Here is an 18,170-nt window from a genome sequence, read left to right on the forward strand (position 1 = left end):
TATTCTGATCATGTGCCTTCCCCCATGCTGTTTTGTTTTCTATTTCCCCCTTTTCCAAGATTTTTATCTGTTTTCATAGCTACAGGTCTTTGCTACTGGAACATAAAACTTTTAAGGAAATGTGGTTGGCTTTTACTCAGCTTTTGCTGTCTGAGTCTATATGTTAGCTCCATACACCATCCCAAGGATCACACAGATGCTGCAGACCGTTCTCTTGTATATCCATAGCTTCATATATAGTAATTATTTCCTTGCTGGTATGGATTTTGTAACAGTTAAGAAAATAAAAACCATACTGGTTCAGATCAATGGTCCATCTAGACCAGTATCCTGTCTTCCGACAGTGGCCAGTGCCAGATGCTTCAGAGAGAATGAACAGAACAGGACAATTATCAAGTGATCCATCCCCTGTTGTCCAGTCCCAGCTTCTGGCAGTCAAAGGTTTAAGAATACCCACAGCATGGGGTTGTATCCCTGACCATCTTGGCTATTAGCCATTGATGAGACTATTCTCCATGAACTGATATAATTCTTTTTTGAATCAAGTTATACTTTTGGCCTTCACAACATACCCTGGCAACAAGTTCCACAGATTGGCTGTGCGTTATATGAAGAAGTACTTCCTTATATTTGTTTATACTTGCTGTCTATTAATTTCATTGCGTGACCCCTAGTTCTTGTGTTATGTGAAGGGGTAAATAACACTTCCTTAGTCACTTTTTCCACACCATTCGTGATTTTATAGTCATCTATCATATCCTCCCTCAGTCTCTTTTCTAAACTGAATAGTCCTAGTCTTTTTAATCTCTCCTCATATGGAAGATTACCCATAATCATTTTTGTTGCCCTTCTCTGTACTTTTTCCAATTCTTTTTTAGAAGGGGTGAACAGAACTGCAAGCAGTATTCCAGGTGTGGGCTTACTATGGATTTATATAGTGGTATTGTGATATTTTCTGTAGTCTTATCTATCCCTTTCCTAATGGCTCCTAATATTGTGTTTGCTTCTTGATTGCCGCTGCACATGGAGCAGATGTTTTCAGAGATCTATCGATGATGACTTCAAGATCTCGTTTGAGTGATAGCAGCTAATTCAGACCCGGTCATTTTGTATTTATAGTTGGAATTGTTTTCCAACGTGCATTACTTTGAATTTATCAACACTGAGTTTCATCTGCCATTTTATTGCCCAGTCACATAGTTTTGTGAGATCCCTTTGTAACTCTTCAGTCTGCTTTAGACTTAAGTATATTGAGTAATTTTGTATTGTCTGTGTACTTTGCCACCTCAATGTTTACCCCCTTTTCCAGATCATTCCTCAACATATCATGTTCAGCTATGTGTCTGATAATACAGTTCTTTACTATAGTTTCAACCAATTTGCCTGGTACTGAAGTTAGGTTTACCAGTCTGTAATTGCCAGGATTGCCTCTGGAGCCTTTTTTAAAGTTAGGCGTTACGTTAGCTATCCTCCAGTCATCTGCTACAGAGGCTGATTTAAGCAGTAAGTTACATAACACAGTTAACAGTTCTGCAGTTTCACATTTGAGTGCCTTCAGAACTCTTGGGTGAATACCATCTGGTCCTGGTGACTTATTGCTACTTAATTTATCAATTTGCTCCAAAATCTTTTGGTTCAGGTGTGTGGATCTTCCTGGTGTCCTCTGCATTGAAGATCAATGCAAATAATTCATTTAGGTTCTCCACAATGACCTTGTCTTCCTGGAGTGCTCCTCCAGTGCCTCAATCATCTCAATCAGCCCCGCTGATTGTTTGGCGGGCTTCCTCCAGCCAGGTAATTGCTTTGGTCATCCTATGTTTTTCAGTGTCCCAATTTAATTGAGTTAAACTAGCACCCTGGGATTTTTGATGGCACATGGGTTAGTGTACACACTTGTTGGGAAATTGAGTACTTATCTATCCCTAATTTTTAGTAACCTACGTTCATTTTTCTTCGGAGAGCGGGGTCATCAGTGCACAACATCACAAGAAGTATCTAAGAGTTCAGATTTGGAAAATCAGGCACAATAAAAGACAGCAATTGCTACCAATGTCTGTTCCAATTGCCTTTCATTTTCCTATGCAAGGAATGGTTTGCCGAATACTAAGAGGTTTTCACATAGTTGTGGATTATTAGCCTTCATTCTTAACAGCTATGTTAATTAAGGAAGAGCTTATGTTTTAAAGCCATTACAAGTATTACAAATACCTCATAGGTAACCCCACTGTCGGTACCAGCATCCCATGGTATCAGATCCTGAACGACTTTCTGAACCCAGCCACAATCCTTGGTACAAAGGTCTTCAGCTGACAAGCCTACATTCCAGTCAGGACTGGGGCCTAGCATGGTAAGGAAAGACATCAGGTGACGAGTCCTGTCCACAGAAAATTCAGCAGAGGGAGCAGCTCTCCTGCAAATAAGAAACAGGAAGATAAAGTTACCCACTCAAGTAAAGTTTGCTATTTGAGTAGCAATGAGATTTGTGCTTTAAATGGAGAAAAAATTAGTTAGCTCAGAATATATATCTGAAATCTAGAGATAAACAGAGATGAGATAGGGTGAAGGCATGATACAACTCTCATACATTGTATCCTTTTCAGCAGTGAGGCAGTCTTTGTGTATTATATAATGAAATGGCGCTTACTTCATTCAAGGATGTTTACGGTTTATTGTAGCTCAATGGTTTGGAATGAAGAGTTGTGGCTAGTGTCCTTACTTCATTGTCATGTAACAAAAACCCTTGTCAATATGTTCTCATATACCATAACAAATTAAAAACTTCAAGCAACATAGTAGGAAGTACCATGAAGTAATATTCATTTTTGACTGTCAGGATATTTTTAATCAGCAATGCACCGTGGTTTCAATTTAAAAAGTGCCTAGAAATACAACTTAAAAAAACAATCATTAGTCAGATTTTCATGCTCATGTAAGTGAGAGATTAACAGCACTGGCTAGACTCAGAGAATAATGCAGCCAGGCATTGTGCAAATTTCTGCTAATATACGTCAATGATGATGTGCAAGCACTCCTACTTGTCCAATCCTTGCCAAAGATTCTCTCAAGTAAAGACTGTTAATCATGTGGTGCTTTGTGCTGTAGACCAATAACTATCAAATTCCTGTTCAACTGGAAACTAAAACCAAATCTGAGCCAAAATCTCCATTCACATGTAAACCACTAGAATATTAACTCATTTTGTCATCTTTCCTATGAACAGCAACTGCTAGGTTACCTTACATATAATTAGGGCTGTCAATTGCAGTTAACTCACACAATTAACTCAAAAAAATTAACTGCAATTAAAAACATTAATTGCGATTAATCGCACTGTTAAACAATAGAAGACCAAATGAAATGTATTAAATATTTGTGGATGTTTTTCTACATTTTCAAATATATTGATTTCTATTACAACACAGAATACAAAGTGTACAGTGCTCACTTTGTATTATTTTTTATTACAAATATTTGCACTGTAAAAATGATGAACTAAATAAATAGTATTTTTCAATTCATCGCATACAAGTACTGTAGTGCAATCTCTTTATTGTGAAAGTGTAACTTACAAATGTAGATTTTTTTGTAACATAACTGTACTCAAAAACAAAACAGTGTAAAACTTTAGAGCTTAAGAGTCCACTCAGTCCTACTTCTTGTTCAGCCAATTCCTAAGACAAACAAGTTTGTTTACATTTACAGGAGATACTGCTGACTGCTTCTTATTTACAATGTCACCTGAAAGTGAGAACAGGTGTTCGCATGGCACTTTCGTAGCTGGTGTTGTAAAGTATTTATGTGCCAGATATGCTCAACATTCATATGTCCATTCAGCCACCATTCCAGAGGCCATGCTTCCATGCTGACGAGGCTTGTTAAAAAAAATAATTCATTGATTAAATTTATGAATGAACTCCTTAGGGGAGAATTGTATGTCTCCTGTTCTGTTTTACCTGCATTCTTCCATATATTTCATGTTATAGCAGTCTCGGACGATGACCCAGTACATGTTCATTTTAAGAACACTTTCACAGCAGATTTGACAAAATGCAAAGGGTACTAATGTGAGATTTCTAAGAATAGATACAGCACTCGACCCAAAGTTTAAGAATCTGAAGTGCCTTCCAAAATCTGAGAGGGAGGAGGTGTGGAGTATGCTTTCAGATGTCTTCAAAGAGCAACACTCCGATGCGGAAACTACAGAACCCAAACCACCAAAAAAGAAAATCAACCTGCTGCTGGTGACATCTGACTCAGATGATGAAAATGAACATGCATCGGTCTGCTCTGCTTTGGATCGTTATTGAACAGAACCCGGCATCAGCATGGACGCATGTCTTCTGGAATGGTGGTTGAAGCATGAAGGGACATATGAATCTTTGGTGCATCTGGCACATAAATATGTTGCAATGTCGGCTACAACAGTGCCATGTGAACGCCTGTTCTCACTTTTAGGTGACATTGTAAACAAGACTTGGGCAGCATTATCTCCTGCAAATTGTAACCAAACTTGTTTGTCTGAGCGATTGGCTGAAGTAGGACTGAGTGGACTTGTAGGTTCTAAAGTTTTACATTTTTATTTTTGAATGCAGTTATTTTTTGTACATAATTCTACATTTGTAAGTTCAACTTTCATTATAAAGTGATTGCACTACAGTACTTTTATTAGGTGAATAGAAATGTACTATTTCTTTTGTTTTTTACAGTGCAAATATTTGTAATAAAAATAAATATAAAGTGAGCACTGTACACTGTATTCTGTGTTGTAATTGAAATGAATATATTTGAAAATGTAGAAAACATCCAAAAATATTTAAATAAATGGTATTCTATTATTGTTTAACTGTGCAATTAATAGTACGATTGATTGTACGATTAATTTTTTCTTGCTAGTTACTATGACTGAAATCTGGCAATTCTAGTCAGTGAAATCTCTTTCTGACATCAGTGGGGGGTTTTCCTTTCATTACATGCTTGAGACCAACGCAGACTCTTCATTTTCTCTCTCTCCTACACCCAAGCAATCTCTGTTTTATGGGCATTTGAAGGTTACAAGGTATTTGTGCTCTAATTTTTGCTATTCTTCTTCAGCCTGCCTTTCTGTGTCATTACATTTCTTCCACAGTCAGTGGGAGTTTACTTTTTCCATTGGTGCTCCCATCACTGAAAAAATGTAGTGACTAATTTGTATATTTCTCTTAAATTTTACCGTGGCTCCTTGAACTCCTAGTACATTAAGAATCATAACAGACCAAATACATGTTTCTCTATTACTTTTCTTTAAGTATATATGGTTCAGAACTCAAGTTTCAAACTTGATTGCCCACGTTAGGGTGCCCAGTTCCCCATTTGAGAACCCAATCACAGACATGGGTGGCCTAACATAAGAAGTGGGCTCCAAAGTTTCTTTACCTCAAGAAAATTAATAGAACAATCAAAACCAAACATATTACTTAGTCCTGAGCCCATAGAGCTGTTCATATGCGGTTGTTTTACAGTATAAAGTGTTTATTGGATTTTCTTATAGATCCCAAATAGAAAACTTTCCAATTGTTTGGTGAAATATCAGCGTGCTTTATTAAGGGATGGATTCATATGACCTGATTCTTGTTAGGTAGCACTCCAGATTGACTTGTCTTTTAAGGTACTATTCAATGTGAGGGAATGTATCACAATCTGGTCTGAATCAAATATTTCTGATAAAACATACCCGTAAGCCGTACGGGAGTGATCACTCTTAAACAACCTGCTGATTTCCATGGATAACTAATGAATGTTACCTGCATATCAAACACCTCAATTTTCCCCATCAGAATTATGATGAATACTGAGATAATTGAGGTAATCTTATCTACTGCATTTATCTGGGGCAAAATTCAACAGTTTTAAAGGCAAGGACTATACAGTATAAATAATGAATATATGGCCATTTTGTGCACAGTTACAATATGAAACTTGTCATCGGCTTTCTTTCATTTCAGGTCCTGATGGAGGCATTCACTCACATGCCCATCAGACTCAGACAACAATGAGAAGTAGACTCTGTTCTACTGATTGAAGACAGATGATTAGAAATCCACAACAAAGGATACTTCAGACACATTTTGATGGAAACCTTTTGTAAATTGCTATTCCCTGTTATAAGTTCATGGCAGTAGAGTTGGATCTTTGTTTGAATCCACTGTTAGAAAAGTAAATATTAATCATATTCTCAAAATAATATAAAATCAATCAACTGCACATTTGAGACTAAATCAATATTGAACCTGTTTAGAAGTCTTTGTGAACACTTTGCTAGTAAGATATTTGCTCGTTTCGTACAGATTTCTGTTATTTCATACTACTGTGTAATATTGTTTAATAGTAATATTTAGCACTTCATCTTCAAAACCCTTTACAAACATTAATTATGCCTCAGCTCCCCTGGGCGATGGTGTATACCTTTGAGGATTAGTATTAAAGAACAGGAATTGTGAAGATGACATAAAATGAAGAATCTAGCTAGCTGCTACTGTATGTGGAAAACTCTGCAAGATCTGGAAGGCTAATGATATTTAGATAAAAAGCAAAAAAAATCAATGTAGATGAGACAACTGTCATGCCTACACTCCTGAACAGGTTGGAATGCTGGAATATGAGGAAATACAATGAACAAAAGATTTCAACTGCAGACATGAACTGGCTGAGGGGAATACTGATTGTTTCAAGACTGCAGAAAATAAAAAATGAAGTGATAATGTAACCCATACACCACCTGGTTGTGGTGTTCTGGCCCATCTAGTGGCACCGAGACCACTTAGAGATTAATGAGTCTGCTCTACAGCCTTAGCTAAGAGCCATGTGGCTTTTAGCTCATGCAGTACAGGCTCATGCACTAAGCTTCAGAAGCCCCAGGTTCGATTCCGCCTGCCACTGACTGGGGTTTGTTGGTGTTACAATAAGAAAATGGCTAGGGCAAGAAATAATGCTAATACAGAAGATTCAAGAAAGATGACTACGATGGTTTGGACATGCCAAGAATGGACTTGGAAAGGATGCCATACCTGGCGATACATACTAGACCAGGGCTGCGCAAACTATGGCCTGCGGGCGGAATCCAGCCCCTCAGGGCTTTGGATCCAGCCGCCGGCACCACGTCCTTGTGGCCCCCAAGCGGGGGGGTCAGAGGGCTCCATGCGTTGCCTCCAGGCAGCTCCCATTGGCTGGGAACGGAACTGTGGCCAATGGGAGCTTCGGAGGAGGTACCTGGAGGCACGACAGAGCAGCACACGTGGAGCCCTCCGTCCCCGCACCCCCAAGGCTGCAGCGTTTCCGGGAGTGGCATGGGGCTAGGGACAGGGCAGACATGCAGGGAGCCACCCCGGAGCCACTTTAGTTAAATTTAGATAAATTCCATTGTACAATATTATGTAAGTTTGGTTGATCATTTATTATTTGCTTTTATATGCACACTGTGGTGCTAAATCCTTCCCTGACATTCTTGTACTTCATTGCACAGGATGCAAGTTCTCCATATTAGAGCTAGGCAATTTTTTTTTTTTTTTTTTTTTTTGACAAATAGCTTATTCACAAAAAAATGCAATTTTGGGTTGACTGAAACTATTAGTGAGTTCAGGTCAAATTCAGCAAATTGTTTTTGCTGGAAAAAAATGGAAAACAAAATTTCCCAAAAAGTCAAAAAGTTTTGACTTTTTGTTTTGAAACAACTCTTTCTGAAAAATTTAGCTAGATTCAACTAAACAAACAAACAAAGGGTAAGAAACATTTCTCAAACCAAAACAAACTTGTTTGGGGTCAAGCAAAACGTTTAGTTAGGCCCCAAAAGATTTTTTTTCCTGTTTGGCCACTAAACTGAAAAATCACTTATTTGCCCAGCTCTACCACATAGTCCAATGTCAGTTACCACAATGTATCTGCCCAGAACGTAAACCAGAGCAGAATCTGGCCACATTGTGTATGAGAATATACGACATGACTAAGCAAGCTACCATGATAGGTCATATTATAACTGATAGTTATTTTCTGAACAGTCTGGTGGTGAGGGAAGTCCTAGGTTTTAATCCTGGCTGTGCCACTGATTTGTTGCATTGAATTGGGTAAATCACTGTAAATGACTGTTATCCATAGAAAAATTTAGCCCTATAACAAAGAAACACTTTTTCTGTCCGCTCGTTTTCAAATTAGCTTGTCTGTCCTTTTGATTTAATTCTAGGAAGTATCATGTAATTAACACATTGATAGATTGCATTAATGTAAATGTTGAACATAAAACCACACCCCCAAATTATTGCCGTGACGACTGTGTCCCAGAGTACAGAACATGGCTCCCTGCAGAGACCACGGGGTATGTCTGAGCATTTGGCAGGAGGAACTTACTCAAGGAGATTCAGACACTTTAAAGCCAGTGTCACAATGAAAGACAATGCATCTAGTCTGAGCTCTCGTAGCATAAGGGTATGCACTGGTAGAAGTACAGAAAATGCCCTTGAATATATATGGCATGTGGGAATGAGAAATGAGCCCAAACCAAAACACTTGAACTTTTGGAAAGTTTTGATCCAGATACAAATTTCATGACATGCCCCCATTATCAATGGATCAAACCAAACCCCTAGATATGAACACCAGACACTGGGACACTACAAATACTGATGTGAACTTTGTGGCTAAAGGTCTCCCTTTGATAACATATTAGCTTGGACATTTTAAAAGTTTATCATCTGACGTGCAGAATTAAAAGATAATCTTAAGTACATTATCAAACAATTTATTTGTGGAGCTTGTTCCTCTCTACCACTGCCTAATTTTTGTCATGGATAGTTATAACTGGTAATAAAATATTCATTGCAAATTTGGACCATATTTCAATAACATTGCCAAAGTAGTCAACATTCATACACTATTTCTAGGGCAACTGGCATTCAGAAGGTGAGGTGGGCTACTCCAAGACATGGGTAATAATCACTGCCTATGTGTAAGTGGGGGTAATGTCTCATCTTTTTAAAGTGGAAAGTTTTACGACTTTCTAGTGACCACAAAAATAAAGATTTTTTTGTAATACTGACTAGAAACCAAGTCCTTCCTCTCCACAGCATTGCCAAAACATCTGAATCCTGACCTGAAGCATTTTATTATAGTGCTAATTATTTAGTGCACTAAAGCACACAAGCTGGAAAAACCAAATGTTAGCTGGAAAAGACCTATAAGGTAACCTAGTTGTTCATATGGGATCAAGGGTAGGACTGCTGTCTGCTTTCTAGTGCTTTGGTCCTTCTAGTTTTAATTTTTTATGCAACGAGGATTCCATTACTTCCCTTGGATGGTTGTCTCACCTTTAAAAAGATCTCATCATTTAGAAAATTTTCCTGATGGTCACCCTAAATTTACTTTATTTCACTTCACTTATGAGTGTAGTCAGATGTGCCTCCATGTCTCCAGAAGTGAAAAGCCAACACAATAATTCACTTCACACATTTCTAAACTCTCATCCTTACACTTCATGGGTCTGGCATTGTTATTCTTCGGCGGATGATGAAATCACTGAAAGAAGATCTTATCACATACAGTAACATAATGTAAATAGATCATTTCACAGTAAGAATCTACCATAGTTTTAACACTAAATAATCTTGTTGCAGCCCTATGCTCTGTCATGGCATCTGGATGGCCAATTGTTGGTCAGAAGGTCACATCGGTGCCGTGTGCAGCACCTTGGTGTTGTGTGCAACACATTGGGGCCGTGTAACCATTCTCGAACCTTCCGCCTGGTCAATTGTGGGTCACATTGGTACCGTGTGCTACAATTCCAGCGTGCCGTGTGCATAAGCTTAGCGTTCTGGGTGCAGTATCTGTTTACGTAGAGGGCACCAGCTCGGAGCCTGGTTGGTGTAGGAGCGGGGAACCAATTAGATGCTAGCACGAGCAAGGGTCTTCGAATAAAACTATGTCCCTTGCCTAAATCAGCAGGAGTGTCCGCGTGTTAGCTGGAAGGCCTGATCATCTTTTCAGCCAGGATCTCCTCCGGATTTAGCCAGCTCGTGTCGTGTCATCTCGGGTTACATCTCGTCATGTCCCTGGTGTCTGTATTGCTGGTCAGCTGCAGCTGGAGTGTGGTATATTAATTTTTGTAGATGTTCTGTTTGTTAGGCCTTTTTTCTTTATTACTTGATACCAAATCTCATGTATAGTGTATAGAGGACGAATTGTTACAGTTTACTCAGTTTTGTATGTTTGTTCTGGTTTTTCAGTAAATAGTTGGTTGTAAATTATCTGATTCCTTGTTGTTAAGTGTACATAGACTGTTTTATATTACTGCTCTGGTGATATTTTTGGTTGGTTACTTGTTCCTATTTCAATTGAATTTGTACTGTTAGTTGGTAAAGGTGCTCCTCCACAGCCCAAGTTGTAATTTATCCCCCATTAATAAATGGCCACCTGTTTTGAATTACAATCTGCCTCTGTCTCAATTTTCCTCTTCCACTCGAATCCTCATTCGAATCTGTATTGGTCTCAAACAAATCTCTGTTAATTATGTGTTCTGAATGAAGCAGATGGAACCAAAATGGTGTAATCCAGGGTGTATATGAGCTCTCCCTTGCCATCTATTGATGTGCTGAAGGAAAAGGAGCATGCTATATTTGCATAAACACATCTACTTTGCGTAGGTGACCAATTTTGGCTGTTTGGGATTAAAGTGCACTTTAGTCTTGAATGTAGGAGTAATGAAATGTTATCCTAATTGTATGTCTTTAAGGGGGTCACCCTAAATGAAAACGTACTTGCTAAATGAGGGGTTGTAATGCAACATCCAGGTGAAAGTCAGACGGGTGTGGGGGTGGGGACAGGTGTTCTTACCATGGATGCTGTTGAAAGAGTTCCATATACAATTTGACCTGCCTGTGCTGGTCAAACCCAGTTCAGTGTCCTTGGTTCTGCTCAGTGATTAGAGCTGAAACCACTGATGAACAGGTCTAGGGGGACAGGGAGACAATGTCACAATGCAGCAGAAGTGAGGTTCCTCATTACCCAATGACATCACTAAGAGGTGAAAACACTAAGAATTGGGCTAAGCAGTGGAACCTCAGAACATGGCATCACAGTTAGAGGCAGAGGCGGCAGAGAAGTTGGTGAACAGCAGCGAAGGTGATAGCACCAGCAAAGGCAGTAACAAGTTACAAGTGATGGCAGAGAACCCCTAACAGCGGGAGCAGCAGAGTAATTGCTTGAGTTCCCCTTCGGGGTCATCTGTTGCTGTTTCACAATGCAAGTGGGAAGTGAGACAAAGGATTACTGTCCAAGATACTGTGGGGCAAGTGTTTACTTATGGTTTGCCTCCTCTTGAATTGTTGTGGTGGTGTTTTCCCAAGTTAATGCAGAGTTCCTGCTCCCTTTTATTAAACGTTTTCTTTTGTTATACTGACACTCCAATGGAAAATTGCAGTTACTGCTATGCGTACTAGCATTTACAGGGACACTAATGAGAGCTTGGTGAGGGGAAATGATTTTGAGTGTGGAGGAATAGTGGATGGAAATATTGAAAAACAATATTAAACAGGACAAAACTGCTACACCAAAAGTATATTTTTGATGGTTGTTCTTGCTTTATTACTCTATTAGAATATGAAGGGAACAGGAGGATGAGTAGGAAACTGAAGTCTTTTGGACTGAGGGGGTATGACTTTGCTGACCACAAACAAGAAAAAGGTGGAGCTAATAACATTAATAGTTTTCACTCAGTCTTGTTATTTATTGAATGCTGACAGTGTGCTCAAAGATGTACCAAACACAGATGGTGATACACCTCCTGCCTCAGGGACTTGAGAATCTAAAATAATATTACCTTTCATCTAAGTATTATGAGCAAAGTCAAAAGTGTGTCAGGTGCTTTTGCTGCAGCAATGGAGAAAAACTTGACAGTCATAAGCAACTTTAGTGATGTTGAGGTGACTATGGTTCCTTGATAATTGTTACAGCCTCCATTTTGGTTGTGGCTAAAGAATGAGGCCAGTGTGCGTAAGTGGGAGAGTAGAATGGGAAGGGGAGAACGAGACGTGTAAGATTATGATAGTTAAGTATCAGGGGGTAGCCGTGTTAGTCTGTATCTACAAAAACAACAAGGAGTCTGGTGGCACCTTAAAGACTAACAGATTTATTTGGGCATAAGTTTTCGTGGGTAAAAACCTCACTTCTTCAGATGCATAGAGTGAAAGTTACAGATGCAGGCATTATATACTGAGTTCCATATACAATTTGACATGTACTGAGTATATAATGCCTGCATCTGTAACTTAACCTCACTTCTTCAGATGCATAGAGTGAAAGTTACAGATGCAGGCATTATATACTGAGTTCCATATACAATTTGACATATACTGAGTATATAATGCCTGCATCTGTAACTTTCACTCTATGCATCTGAAGAAGTGAGGTTTTTACCCACGAAAACTTATGCCCAAATAAATCTGTTAGTCTTTAAGGTGCCACCAGACTCCTCGTTATTATGATAGTTGTTATTAAATTGGAAAGGACTTCCAGCTCAGGTGGCAGAGTCAAATACTATTGGGTTATCTGAGGAAAACTGGTTGAGTCTATGGAATGTAATCAGCTAAAAGGGGTATTTGGCAGTTTTGTAATTTGTAGTAGCTGGCGCCCCTACCTCTCTAGGGTTCTTGACAGGGCTGGATTAAGGCATTAGCATTTATACCTGTTCCTAAGGCCCAGCTCCTAGAGTCACATGACATCAGAATCTGAGATTTAATTTAAACAAAAGGTAAATTCTGAGCCCTGATGGATATGAAGAAAAACTTAAAAACATTATTTTAGTGTAACTGATGCAGAGATATCTATCTGAGTGTGCAGAGAGCCTGAAATAATAGTTCTGAGATATGAACTGCACCATGCATTTCTATTGGGCATTAACTCCAAGACCCATTATTTTGGGATGCTCAATCGACACCACATCAGCAGAGGTCTGTGGGTGTGTCAGGAGCAGAAGAGTATAGTGAGCCCAGCACATTCTCTCCACAGCTAGCTACGCCAGCAGTAAGTACTGGGAGACAGCCCTGCTGCCCTCCCTGCTGATCTGGAGGCAAAGGGGCCCCATTCCCCTGCCCCTCACCCTCTGTGTGGGAGTCCCTGTCACTGGCACTCCAAGTGGTGAGGTGTAATCCTCATGGTGTGCCTCGTGCCCTGGCTTGCCTTCATTGGCAGAGGGAATTTTTTGCTACTCAGAAAAATTTCCCCACTTCCCCAGTGTGGATATTTGAGTGTGTTGCTGTGGGTTTGGTGTGTTTTCTCCCTTCTCTGACACATTTCTGAAAAAGTTTTACAGTTTACAATATAATTTTTTAACATATGGTAGTTACAGGATGCAATGACAATATTGTCAAACTGATTCTAAGCATGAAGGGCTCATCGACTGTTCTGGTTTTACACAACTAGGAAACTGTGCATCATGTCAGACAACTCACCCAAAAGAACTACCTCAGAAACACGGATAAGATATTTTAATGTGAGCGCCCAATGGCAACTTACAAGTCCCTATTACAGCACAGACTGAAACATAACACTGAGGTAACTGCTTAGATAGCCCCTAGGAAAAGAACTTGAGCAGAGCTAAATAAATCAAAGTGTCAACTCTAGTAATGCTGTTACTAGGAGACTGCACCTCTAGAAGTCCTAGGCTGACTGTGACTCTTCACACAATATCTAACAGCATCTTGGGAATCAGTTAGCAATACATTAGCAGTCTGCAGTAAATACTTTCTTCTGTGTCTCTTGGCAGCACACCAGCAAGCTAAAGGTGAAAGGGTCCTCCTTACCCCATGACCTATCCAGTACCTGGACTAAACTATTTGTAAGAAGTTTGCCTCTCAGTATTCCTTGGAATGGACTTTAGAGTGAGATTAAATCTGGTGAATCATGGTATCCAGTATAAAAGCATGTCAGTAGCGACAGAAACATCACTTTGCACTAATACAACAATATAGACACTCTGCCATTCTTCTGTAGCTGGCATGTGGGGGAATTAGCTGATCACGAGACAAGGAAAACTGCATGTTCACTGGACACTATAAAAGAATTACCCATTATACTAGAGGCATAGTCAACAAAACAGGCATCTTTGTATTCAAATACTCTTGCTTCTTCAAGAGGACAGCCCCCAAGTGACTGGTTGAAAGAGGTGTTTATTCAGAGTGGTGGTTGATTTTTCACTAACACAAATGCCACTGTGTGAATGGAAGCACATCTCACATATTGCTGTTCTTGAACTGCTAGCTCTATAGTTCCCAGCAGCACCTACACTAAATCAGTTTTTATTGACTAAAACTTAAAGAGCATGACATCCTGGAATCACGTACCGGGGAAAAAACCCTCTTCATGAGAAGAAAGGAAATGAAGCAAATGAACAAGGTCTGGAATTGAGTGTAAAACACTGATCCTAAAACCCAGCAGCAGACAGAACAAATAAGGCAGCATATTAGGAAAACAGTTCAGAAAACCATGCAGAAGAAGAGAAGCATCAAAAGGAAAAACACAGAATTTTATCAGCAGACATTGACACTTAACATCAAGATAGCATTTCACAGTCACAGAAAGAGGGAGAAGCCTGCTTGGGGAATGCATTTAAGCAGAGCTTCAGAAGTTTCCAAAGCAGGTGAACCTTTAACCTGCTGAATAATTTGAACAGGGATGTGCCCCAGAAGACTCAGCAAAAGTAAACAATTAGAAAAAGATGAACATGGAGTCAATGAAATATGACTGACACCCATATAAAGAGGAAGAAAAGTATTTAATGCTAAGCTGTTATCAACATTGTCTCCCACAGGCCCAACTCAAAGGAGGTAACAGTAAGGCTCTGGCAATTTTGTTTCATAGTAAAGGTAATAAAATAAGGCTGCACAAACTCTTGGTCACTTATTTTTCAGGCTTCCAAAAGAGGTTGATAAAAACATTGACACTCAAAAACACTGGACTTCAACTAGCTGAGAGAATTGAGAGTGTGCCCATCTCATTAACACTAGCATAAAAAGGTTCTGAGAAACAGAAATCTGTTCTGAAATGAAGGCTTTGAATGTTTTTAACAACCTCACAAAATGAGGGACAGATTCTGCCACTACTACACTGAGTAACACCTCAGTCTGCAAATAGCCCCAAAGAAGTCAACGCAGCATAAGGAAGCACTGAATTGTGCCCAAATTAGGGTGACCAGACAGCAAGTGTGAAAAATCGGGACGGGGGTGCGGGTTAATTGGAGCCTATATAAGAAAAATACCCCAAAATCAAGACTGTCCTTATAAAATCGGGACATCTGGTCACCCTAGCCCAAACTTTTGTTTTCACATTTTGAAGTATAATAGTGCAGGGGTTCTCACCCTTTTTCTTTCTGAGGCCCCTCCAACATGCTATAAAACTCTATGGCCCAGCTGTGCCACAACAACTGCTTTTCTGCATATAAAAGCCTGGGCTGGCATTAGGGGGTAGCAAGCAGGGCAATTGCCTTTGGCCCCAATGCACAATGGGCACCGCAAAGCTGAGTTGCTCAAGCTTCAGCTGCAGGTGGTGGGGCTCAGGGTCCCGGGCTGCAGTCCCGCACGGTGGGACTGTGACTTTCTGCCCTGGACCCTAGCAAGTCTAATGCTGGCTATGCTCAGTGGACCCCCCTGAAACCTGCTCACAGCCCCCGAGGGGGCCCCAAACCCCTGGTTGAGAACTACTGTACTAGAGTACCTACTATGTAAATATAGCGTCGTATGTAATATAATATACATATGGAGATTGGATACAGAATGTGATGCGGCTTCATTATGTATTAACAAATGAGGATTTTTTCTTTATGTAGAAACTTCTCAAATATTCCCACATATCTAGCAATAAAGAGGGCCAGTTTTATAACATGGTGGGTGTTAATTTCATGCCTTCTGTAGTTTGGTCAGAAACCTCTACAGCACGGTATTTCCTACCGATTTCTGCTGATCTTGGTTCTGTTTAGAATCGGTGCTTATTGTTAATTACAGCCAAAGCACATTTTAAATGTCTTTTTTGTGATATCTGGCATTATAATAGAGTACCTAGGCCAGGCAGAATAAAAAGCCAAAAGACTATCCCTGTAAGACTTGTGTAGATTTTGGATAACAGACCCACTGATGACCTCATCTCTTCACTCCCCAAACCGAGTTGTAGCAGTATAGAATCCCATTAAAAAAGAAGGGTTTGTTGGCCTGTGTTTGGGGAAGAGGGCATGGCTATTCTGTGGTCTAGAGGGAAATCCTGTGGATCCCAGGTCATCCAAGTGGAGGGCCAGTCCTGCTCCCACCTTAGGAGCTGTGTTTCCATTAACTCCCTGCCTACATCTGCACCCTGTCTTGCTTCTGAGAAAGGAAGAACTAAGAGACTATTTAGGGATACTTCAAAAGGAATTCCTGCAGGATCTCAGAGGAGTGTTATTGCTCTGCTCCCCATGGCAACTGACTCTGCCCCCAAAATCTGCAAAGCCCTGAGCACGTGGTGTTTGCAAGGAGGAGTTTTGGAGGCACTGCAGCAGAATTTCAGATCCTTTCCTCTCTGCACATCATACAGCAGGACAAATAGCATGGTAGACAGAAACCGCATGTTACCTCTCTCTGTGAAAGTCATTCCTGTGCAGGGGGCCAGAACAAGGTCTATGTATCACTTAAATCCTCATGATGAGGGATGAATTTCATCCTCTGTGATGAGCTTCATGACATGCATCCCTCTAAAGTTTTCTTCAGCTGGCATATTTACACACAATCTACACTGGGCCATATTTTGCCACCCTCCCTCACATGGGGTAGTCCGTTCTCTGCAAGCAGCCACATTGATTTCAATGGAACTGTTCACAGAGGGTCAGATTCCGATATCCTTGCTCATACTGCACAGCGCTCTGCTCACTTCCTGGGTCCAATCATGGAGTAAGGTACTACACAATGTAAGTAAGGGTGGCAGAATCTGGCCTTGTCTGATTAACAGCACAAACTTTCTCTCTACTCATAGAGCATAATAAATTTACCTGGACTTATTTTGGAGGCAAGTTCCCTATTAATTAGTCTGATTATTAGTGAAAAGAAGATCAATACATGTTTTTTTTTAGAAAAGGTGCCTGAGGAATCTGTGGAAATTTGCCTTTTTCATTGCTTCCAAGGGAGATTTCAGCAATTACAGTATATTAATTTTCTGTATAATCTGTTTGTCACAGCTCACTTGGAGCAAGGGGAGTCGTGCAGTGAGCCCTTTGCTAGTCCTGTTAACAGTTAGCTGAAATTCAGTCCCAAATTGGCCAAATAAACAATTTTTCACAAGGTGCAGTCAGGTTGTGAGGCCTGAACCTGGGTATTTTGAGTTAAGACTAGGGAGCTTCTCTCCTGTCCCAGCTTCATCCAGCATTCCCCCTTAGAAGAAACACAGTCCTTCTTATCTCGCCTGATTGGCTACTGCCTCCTTCTGGCCCTTCTAACTGCTGGAGGATCAGTCTTGTTGATTCTGCCAGTATCAGAGCCTGAGTGCCGCTCTAGGCAGTGCTTGAAGGTCTAAACTCATTGCCCCTCTTTTTCAGGTAACACTTTCCCTTTCGGCAGTTGTGTCAGAATGGGAACAGGGGCAGAGAAGGCAGAAAAAACCTGGTACACACTGTCTCACTTTTCCTCATTACTGTTAGCCATATGGCCAGTGAGATTATCATATGAAAAGTAGTACCTGGATTATAGCTGCAGGTTTACAACTGATGGGACAGAATAGATCAATTTTAAGTCTAGCAGATTTAATAAATAACCAGAGAACTTCAGAAAGGAAAAACAACAAAGAGGATTAAATAATGGTTGTTGAACTCAATTCAAAACTATTTTGTCCACAGACTCTTGTAGATGTAGATTTTCTCTCTCACCCATTACAGTGGTTTCCTGAGGACATAAGGTTTCTGGACATTTTCTTTGCTCCAGCCCTTTTGGAAACTATTCCAATTCTAAACACACTGAGCCACATTGTGAACCCCTTGTGATGCTAGCAGAGTAGGTGCCAGCTCATGCCAGAGCCCTATGTCAATTCACGTGTGCATTAGTATAGATCAAAGTGATTGTTAAATGTATAAGAGTGTGCTTGGTGTTTAAACTTCATGAAAACTAATGGGATGTTACTTGCATTGTTACTTGCACCCT

General features: G+C 40.1%; 1 protein-coding gene across 1 annotated transcript in view; it reads right to left on the reverse strand.

The window, feature by feature from the left end:
- Nucleotides 1-18,170, reverse strand: part of SPON1 (spondin 1) — a 329,873-nt gene that overhangs the window by 12,661 nt on the left and 299,042 nt on the right. Inside the window, exon 8 of the mRNA XM_054025147.1 lies at nucleotides 2,209-2,410. Coding sequence (XP_053881122.1) covers nucleotides 2,209-2,410 — 202 coding nt within the window. The remainder of the gene's footprint in view (nucleotides 1-2,208; nucleotides 2,411-18,170) is intronic.

This window comes from Malaclemys terrapin, chromosome 4, assembly GCF_027887155.1.
Source record: "Malaclemys terrapin pileata isolate rMalTer1 chromosome 4, rMalTer1.hap1, whole genome shotgun sequence".
Classification (NCBI taxonomy): domain Eukaryota; kingdom Metazoa; phylum Chordata; order Testudines; family Emydidae; genus Malaclemys; species Malaclemys terrapin.